Raw genomic sequence first — 9782 nt, 5'->3', positions numbered from 1 at the left:
AAGAAGTACCACTATGATAGAAATATAAACAGCAAAAAGAAACAAAATAAAAAAAAGAGAATTACATTCCAAATTATGATTTCTTCGAGAGAAACTGAGGAAGTATGAATCAGTAGTGAATAAGTCTTGGTAAATTATACTCTCAGATTCTTATATAATACCGGATCTTATGAGATTTCAGTTGGTAATTTGTGCATGCCTCTCCCGATTCTCGCAAATTGGTTTCCTTAAGGCTACTGATTGATCATGAAGAATTGAATATCTAGAAAAATATATAACCAGTGGCACATAGATAACACAACACTAGCGACACCGGATCATTGTGCACAATGTATCGTGAATCAAGATAGTATGCATTAACATTGGGCGGGCAATTTCTCACAACAAGGTGTAGTATGCATGCACAGAATTAGCTAAATTTGTAGAGAATTCCAAAATGAAGATAGCATGTCAAGCTCATGCAGTTAAAAAGTGTAGCATGCATACAGAGAATTAGGTAAATTTTGTTTGAATTAGTGTAAATTATGACCTTTCGTGCATAGCCGTCATAAGCTATTCCACCAATATATCCCTGTTCAGGACGAGATTGTTTATCCTCGTTACTTTTCTCTGAAGAGTTCCCTATAGTAAATAGGGCAAATAGATCATAGGTCATCACATATGTTAGCATTCATGCAGAGAATTCTAAAATGATAATAGCATGTCAAGCTCGTTCAGTTAAAAAGTGTAGCATGCATGCAGAGAATTAGCTAAATTTTACTTGAAATAGTGTAAATTATGACCTTTTCATGCTTAGCCGTCATAAGCTATTCCACCATGCTTGTTCAGGACGAGCAAAGATATCAACAATGCAAGATATCAATCATCTCAATACCCCAACCTACTGTGACACAGGATTGGATAGGACTCCAAGGTAGTTGTACCTCAATGTGACTTTGACCTTTTATCACACAACTATTAAGAGCTTGTCTTCTTGACCCTCTGACACTGCAGGAGATTGTTGGTGATGTTTACTACTACCACCACCAAATTTATACCTGCTAAACGGCAATACGCGAGCCAATTTGTGGCTTGGATGAGGAGAAAAATCAACACCTCGAGCCAAGAGGGTAATTTTTATATCCAGGCCGCAAATGAATTACAATGGCCATCTAACTCTGCTATCCCTGCTCTGCTATTGACATTTCAAGAGAAAATTATAATCTGTTCAGTTTTACAATAATGATACTAAAAACATTCCCACAAAATTTCTGAGGAAAAAAAGGGCCACAATTTCTTCTCTTTCTTGTTCTTCTTCTTCTTTCCCTTCTTTTTTTTTGGTTTGCCCAGATCATGTAAAGATGCATTAGATCTGTGAATGTCATGAAAATGAGCAAGCATATTACAGGCTGCAGAATGGTTGTCATGTCAGTTTACTTGCTCAAGTTGCACAGCTCATGCAATCCCAAAGTTCATCTGAAGTTTGGAACCTACGTGTCACCATACTGGTGTTGAGATCTTCTAATTCATCACTTTTTCTTGGAGGGAAGACATTCTATCCGGATGTTCCTTGGTTCAAATCAAATGTGACAAATTATGCCCCGGTAGGAGCGTCACTTCATCGTACTGAAAATGGCTCCGAACCAGATATGTTTTTGTCATTCACCACCCTCTTGGGCGATGGATTGTTGTGGGGCACCGATGGACAGTCATCTCTACTTGACTGCCCAGTATCTGAAGCATCAGATAAACGATGGATTTGAGGGTTTGCAGATTCACCTTCAATGTCACTTTCATCTGGTCTTCCATTTGAATCTAACTGGGAAGGAGAGTCATGCAAGGGCTCACTTTTACAGGGTGAGTCATGGTTGCCACAGGTCGAAGCCACAGAAGCATCCTCACCATCATTTAAACGAACCTCCAGTTTCTGTTTCTTTGTCACCAAAAGCTTCTCATCTTTCAAACTAACAGTAGTTGATGACTTGCGTTTAATCTTGGGAAAACCATCATCATCATCGTTGTCCATGGAAGGTTCTGATTTCCTAGGAGGTGGATTATAGTCATCATCATCTTCGTCGTCCTCATAATCAACCAGTCCAACAGATCCAGACCTACAAAAATATATGGTAACAAAAAATAAAACAATGCATGAAGCACATTCAATGATCCATACATCAAAACTATAGATGAATTATATCTTTAAAGAATCTATAGTAAGCAGTAACATTCTAAAGACGATTAATACACAAAGAATGCCATGTGGCTTTGCCACGATGCATTATCAGTTCCTATGGATCAAAATCAAATGATATGAAAAGTGTATCAGATGTCAGAAACAATCAACAATTCAACAACAGCACAGTATCAAAAAATAAGATACAGAGAAAGACCCCTTGTGCTTCATAAATACAAGTTTTGTCGTCAAGGTATATTAAAAGAATATGAGTTGGGATTCCCCAGTTTAGTCAGGATTTTAGACTTCAATAATCCAAATTCTGTAATGGACCTAGATGGTGCTAAACAATCCAAATCCTGAATGAAATAATACCTTTGATGGTAAGATCCAACATGATTGTTTTTTTCTTGTACTGTCAAATGTACTTGAATTAAATGTTCTCCATGTTCTATATTGAGATATTTGCAACAATAACACATACAAAAATCTAATATTAACTTTGAGAATATATTTTAAAAGTTTAATTCAGATTTTTTTATTTTTAGTTTTGCTGATCATGGTATAAAATATGGGAGGAAAAAAACTCCATGGGTGTTTAGTTTTGTTGATAATGATGTGTCATTGGGTCATTAAAATGCTACATTTACTAGATATATGCATGTTTTTTTAGGGTAAAGTTCTTAAAAAAATAAAAAGGACTAATAGGTACCTTGATGAGTAGTTGACTTTGGTTCCATTAGGCAACGTCGCATGTGCATGTTGGTTATGCATATGCTGAGCACCAGAATCTTCATCACTGAACAAGAAATGGATATCAGAAACACAAGAAATATACTTAACTAAGTAATTATAATTATTTCTAGCAACAGTAGGTTAATTAATCACACCTGTCTTCATTAAAGTAGTCTTCTTCCTCTTTTTCAAGGGTCCGCTCCTCTATCCTTTTTTGAGAGTCGACTGCAGTATTAGTGTTGTTAGCCTCAGATTTCTCCAGACACTGTTTTGAAGCATCAAAACACCCTAATTAAATTGCAAATTCAGAGTATATTTAGCTGCTTTATTGTTAGTGTATCAACAATTACGGATAGAAGAGCCACTAAATACCATAACGTAGAGTTCATACCTGCTCATATTTAATCTTTAGGGCCTGAATTATCCCCAGATGCTGAAATTTTAGTAGTTGTTCCCAGAAACATTCAACCACATAAATGACCAGAATTTTGAGATTCTCCTACATAAATGCAATACACTAGTAAGAGCAAAATTCAAGGGGCTCTGTGCTTAGAAGAGCACAATAAAAAAAAGTACCTTCCGGATATACTCGAGAAGTTCCAGTACTCCTGAATGCAGCATATTGTATCGATCACCATTCTTGATGAAGGCCTCGATGATCGGTTTCAGAAGATTATTTTTCACAATATGGCGAAGAAGATGCTCATCCTAAAAAAAGCAGGTAAAATATACCAACCATCAAATCATTGTACGCAAGCAATAAAACTTTAAAGTTCTTGCATGAACATGTTCCTCATGATTTCTCTTTGCAACACTTGCATGAAATTCTAACTTTGTAACAATAAAGAGTCTCTTACTATGATCATGTCACTCATGTAAGAAATCAAAATATTCATGATCATCTATCCTCTCAAAGTAAATATAAGAATTATGATATCATAAATAGTAAAATCTAAAATCTACCACTTTTTTTATTCCCCTACATCCGAAGTCACAAATTTTGTCCAATGTAAGTTTTCAATTGAAGGTATTTCATGAATAATTTCATCTACATTTTTCCAAAATTCCATTTTGTTTGATCATATAGATCAATTTGAGGGGGCATAAGCAATTATACATCCAAAATCTCTTCCCTAAACACAAATTATAAATCCATAATCCTATCATCAGATTTAAGATCATCCTTAAAATTCTTATCTACAACAATATCTATGTTTACAACTTCAATCTGCATGACACAAAATCACTAGTCTTTACCACCAAGACATAGACTAAATCTTGATTGTTTCACACATGGTTCGCATTATCGGTTCGTACTGGTGTACCAACAACCTATCAGTATGATATAGGTGTCGAACTAGCACATACCGCCCGTACCGAGCTTACGTTACGGTACGTCAAACCTTGGTTTCACACCCGATATAGGTGTCCCGATCAAAATTGGAGGTGTACTACCTAGTATACATAGCTTACCAGTTGTACTGGTCGGGATTTGGCCATTACTGACCAATATTGGTCGGTAACAGTCAAATTTGATTTGTGTCAAATCATCCATTGACACCAATACCGGTTCATCTTGTTCAGAACCTTCCTACAATTGTGGTGGATATGATGAACAATAGATGCATGATGGAAATTAGTCATTTTTCTCCAAGTCGGACACACAACAATAATGCAGTGATGACAATCGTAGCTCCATCACACTCTTATACTCCAATGACATACCAGTTGTGATCATACTTACTACAAGAGCCTCCTACCATAAGAGTCAATGATGATGCGACGACAAATGCGACCACATTATTGCATCAATGGCATAATGTTTACTAGTATCAAATGCCATGTGAGCAGTTACATGCATGGGTCTTAGAGACGTGCATTATTGACATAAGAGTACCCATCGTGTCGAGGATCCCGATCCACCAACTATTGAGTCACATAATTCATCTTGATGATAGGAGCACTACCAGGATCTCAACGCTTGGTACCAAACCTGAATTGATCCTAGATGTATCGATACGGGTCCAAGCAAGTATTTGTCTTTGATTTACATCTCATTTAGTATTTTATAAACCTGATTTAGTTTATAAGCATCTAACTTGATTCATCAAGAAAGGTCTACAAGCAAAGACAAGGTTCTGGCAACATTGGAGTTAAATCGGCTAACAAGGCAAAAACAAGTCTCAATTCTCTATAAGAAGAAGCCTCCATTTGTATTGCCACTCTGGATGAGAGAGTTTCAATAATCTATTTCTCATTTTTCCAAACCTGTCTAATTTGATTGTATACAGCCATAAATGGGAAGTAATTAGAATAAAATATGTTTTTTATTTCTAGATTTATTTTATTGTGTTTATCGAAATCTGATATATAATTCTGTCCTGACACTTGGTACATTGGTATGGACCAGTACCATAGTTGCCCGCCCAATGACAGATATCAATACAATCGAGATTGCTTACCTTGATATCAATCTCTATAGATTTTTCAAATCTTTCATAAACAAATTCCATTAATTCTTCTTCTAATGATTGTATCTATAGTTGTAATCCTTTTTCCTTGAAAGTGTTTGGCTATTCTGAGTTACCAATCTAGTCTTTTATCTTAGAACTTTTACCCTTACTATGAATAATACAAGAATTCTTGCTTAAGTTGCACAATGTGTGAATGGATGATTTGATAGGTCAGTTAGAGCAATCTCAGAACCCACCACCCTTTACACCCTTTACACTTTGATACACCTGAGTGATAGTGTCTTGTGTCACTCCTGGTAACAACCTAGTCCTGTAATAAAAGCAGCCAAAAGCCATGCTCATAATATCTAATACAGTTTAATGGTGGCTGCCAGTAACCTAAAACTTAAACGTCTTAATCTGGACTCGAGATTAACATTCGGCAGAAACACTACTTTGAGAATTTTGATATGCATCTTATTGAACTTCTCAACGAGAGCTTTTTGATGTGCTTGCCTACCTTCTCTCAAAGGTTGCCACAAACTTTTCTAACCAAATGTAACAAAAGAAACTACAAATTAATTCAAATCATGACAAGTGGTCCAGGGCTAAAAATCTCAGCTCATTAATGCTACACACATGCAACATTGCCATAACAAAAACAACACTCAAATGCATGAGACTCTTGCCAATTAGGGCTTGACAAGAGTCAAATGTCATGTATGCAGTATCAGGCAAAAGAGAAGCTACTATTTGGTACCAACAAAAACTAGTTTATCACCATTACATTTGACATGATTAGATAATAATTTTATGGTTTCTGCCGTTGTTAAGTAATATGGCAACAACCCTTTTCCTATTATAATATGTTTTTGATAAGAGATAAAGAGTTTTTTTTTTTAGAGATAGGGTAATTAGCTAGATACGTTTTCTACAATAGACTATCAGTAGCAATATCAGAATGTAAAAGCAAATTTAAAAAGAATATCATGTATCTACATGCATAACATTTGTCCATTTGTGTCTGAACCTAGCCACTGAACGGAAAACATGTTAAAAAATTGATCAAGACAAAATGACCACAGAGAACAGCCAATAATAAACTGTTGTAACATGTTATACCAGTAAAAGGAAAGGAAGCTATTACTTCACTTTTTCAAACATTCGTTGCACATTCCTTGGAAATATATCTTTATCCTGATATCTAGAGATGGATTATAGTTAATTTCAGTTAGTGAAGAGTTTAAAAGTAAGCAGCAGCTGAATTGACTAAGGCACACGCTTTCCAGGCATCACACACAAAAATGATGAAAAATAGATTTATGGGTATATGGTCTTTTTCACAATTGAAGTCCTTTACATAAAACAAACACTCACATTGCGAGAGATGACAGTTCGTATAAAACGAACAGCTGCCACAACCAGAAATCTCTCTCTTCTGTTTGTCAGAAACAAGACCTTCTCCATGGCATTGTTCATAAGAAAGTTGCACCTGAAACCAGAAACAGAAAGAACATTAGTTTCTCTGGCCATAATAAACAAAAATAAAATCTGATTACTTGAAATACATTCTCACTTTATTTTGTAGGGATGTTGAACCACACAATAGCAAAGCAAATCACAGATGTTGGATAAAATTTCAGGCTTAGTGACAGCATGAGATTCAACTCCACCACAAGAGGTAACCGATCTCGGAATGGTGGGAGAATTATTTCTTGTTCGACAAGATGATGCAAGAACATCTATTAATCGATTGAGATGTTTTTCATAGAAAATATCAATAATTGCATCTCTCTGCAACAATCAGAAGTATTAGGCAGGTAAATAGTAAAATCAAAATGAAAAACTATATGAGAAACAGTTAGAAAGATAAAGGACAGAACAATCCTTACAAGCTAATTTCAACATATGATTTCCAACAATCAGACCAGGAAAAACTACCAAATACAAATGGTCTTTCTATGTTTTACCTGCATCAATAAACTTGAATAGTGTCGGCGACACCAAATGCATAACAAGAAAGTACAAAAGTAGATTTGATCAAATGCCAAAAATAATAGTAGCATATAAATCACAGTCATCCCATATGAACATGCCATGAGCAAAGTTGCATTCAATAATTTAATTTTTTTTAAGAGAGGATAAGATTATTTAACAAATACTGGCAATAATTTACTACAAAATGTCATCTTCCAACCACAAAAGACTCACGAACAGCAATAGTTCATAGGGGACTCAATTGCAGGGTCATGTATAAAATATAAATAAGCATTGATGATCAGAAAATTAAGAGAGTCAGAGCAGCTGGTCCTTCAAAAGAACCAAGATAGATCTGATTATTACACAGGTAAGGCTTGTAAAAATTGAAGTCTGCATTAGGTCAACCATGCGTGTCATACAGAATCTTCATAATTTGCTTATATTTATTAAAATAAATAAATAGCGAAACAAAACACAAGAAAAGATATAGCTAGTTTTATGCCTCATGTGAAACAAACTACGAACTCTTAAAGTTAAGCTCATATTACAGAGTTTCAAAATCTACAACGAAACCAAGCTAAAGATCATACTTAAAGATTCAATAAACAATTTAAACAAATCTTTACAAACTTGTCGCTAAAACTATACTAAATCCTTGATTCTTTGCAGTTCAATATATAACCAATTTTTTACTATTATGGCACTCCAAGATAATAGTGTTTATCAGAGAGATTTTAGTTGGTGTTAGTTAAGCACCTAGATGTGTCTTGACCAAGGATTGCTGTACCACCCGAAACAGTATGGTTTGGGCAGTACATACTCGTCCGGGCATGGACCGATATATGGACCAACCCGTTTTGGGCGGTCCAAATTAAAATAATAATAATAATCAAAATGTGAGTCCATTTCAGCATATTAAAAAAAAAAGGCATTAGGGCTCTTATCGTGTACGAAGCCGTAGCGCTGCCTCTTCGCCACTTCGCCACTGATGCTGCTACCTCCCTTCGACGCTATCGCTGCTTCCCAGGTATCACTGCACTTTGACCTCTTTTCTTTCTTCTTTTCTTCTTTCTTCCTTTCTCCTTCTTCCTCCTTTGTTTCTCCACTGGACCTTCCTTTTCAACCTCTTTCTTTCTCATCGAAACACCACTATGCACCAGCGTACTATGTGTCAATACACTAGTACGGGGTGACACGTGCCATGTTGCCGGCCAGCTGGCATGCCAGCTCGGACCGATGAGTTAAACCTTGGTCTTGACAACCTAGATCTTATGTTTTGTCCAACCTGGCTGTGGCCCATGGCACACAGCTGTGCTGGGACAAGCAGCCTGAATAGAATGTACTACATGGACTATACACATTGAATTACCTAATAGGGATTAGATATCATAATGTACTATTTCCTTATATGTTATATATTAGAAGGTGCTGTCTATAGAGAAAGAACAAGGTTTTCATGTGAGAATAAAGCAACAGGCTGCAGACGGTGATAGGACCCTAGCAGGGTTGGGTCCTACTCAACCAAGAAGCAGCTAATAAAACCTTGTGAGATTATAATAAACCTCACCTAGCCGCCTCTATCCTTTAAAGAAGAGTAGCTAGGGTTTATATTGGGCCTTTGGAAATCCTAGCTGCCGCCTCCTTTTATTGGGCCAATTGGTTAGGGCTGAGGGCAAAAGGGGTAACTCACTTAGAAAGCAGCCCCTAGGGCTAGAGTTTGGAGTCCTATATAAGCTAGCAGCCATTTGGCCGACTTCTAGGAGGGTGAAACCCCTATAGTGTTCCAAGGAGTAATCTCCCTCAAAGATCAATCTACATAGAATTCCTCTGGGGTTCTATCAGATGGCCACAAGGAAAATTTAAACCCAGCAGATATAACCATTGACGATACACTATTGCTGTTTTCTATTTTAATTATAAGCACAAAGAAAATTGAACTTTATATTCATTAAAACAATTAAGTCTTTATTATGTCAAAAACAAGGAAAGAGAAACCCCAATGAAGAGAAAAACAAGATAGACGTTATCAGCTGCTTCAGGATTTATCCATGGATATATATCTTTAATGAAAACTCATACAAACTTCAAGCCAAAAAGATAAAACAATATACTAAATAGATGAGATATTAAAAAGAAGTTTAAATCTTAGAGCACCTGCAATCCCGAAGCATTGTGTGAATCCACCAATATGCGAATGATCTCAAGGAACTGACAATGCATATCCTCTGTGAAATTGCTTATCATACCTTCAACCTGAGGAGAAAAAGGAGTTCCATAAGATTTGTACCAGAAAAACAAAAACAAAGCCACCAAAGAATACAGACATATAAATTTCTGTTTATATATAAACTAATCATTTTTAGTGGCATAGCAAATGAATTACTTGGTATTATTTCAGCAATACCCATATCTGAATCTGTTATTTAACTTAGTACAGATTTAATGGATACATAGTACAAAGA

The 9782-nt window shown here is 35.9% G+C and overlaps 1 protein-coding gene across 4 annotated transcripts in view; it reads right to left on the bottom strand.

Annotated features, from left to right (window-relative positions):
• Positions 1 to 1096: 1096 nt before the first annotated feature.
• The window catches only part of LOC135623891 (uncharacterized), a 41577-nt gene continuing 32891 nt past the window's right edge, over positions 1097 to 9782 (bottom strand). For all 4 annotated transcript variants that reach the window (XM_065127348.1, XM_065127346.1, XM_065127347.1 and 1 more), the window contains 8 exons: positions 9475 to 9573; positions 6917 to 7134; positions 6718 to 6832; positions 3464 to 3595; positions 3279 to 3386; positions 3043 to 3152; positions 2865 to 2951; positions 1097 to 2090 (listed from right to left, as the gene is read on the bottom strand). In XM_065127348.1, coding sequence (XP_064983420.1) covers positions 1598 to 2090; positions 2865 to 2951; positions 3043 to 3152; positions 3279 to 3386; positions 3464 to 3595; positions 6718 to 6832; positions 6917 to 7134; positions 9475 to 9573 — 1362 coding nt within the window. In that variant the 3' untranslated portion in view covers positions 1097 to 1597. The remainder of the gene's footprint in view (positions 2091 to 2864; positions 2952 to 3042; positions 3153 to 3278; positions 3387 to 3463; positions 3596 to 6717; positions 6833 to 6916; positions 7135 to 9474; positions 9574 to 9782) is intronic.

This window comes from Musa acuminata, chromosome BXJ2-9 (genome assembly GCF_036884655.1).
Source record: "Musa acuminata AAA Group cultivar baxijiao chromosome BXJ2-9, Cavendish_Baxijiao_AAA, whole genome shotgun sequence".
Classification (NCBI taxonomy): Eukaryota; Viridiplantae; Streptophyta; class Magnoliopsida; order Zingiberales; family Musaceae; genus Musa; species Musa acuminata.
This window is presented reverse-complemented; position numbering and strand designations above follow the sequence as displayed.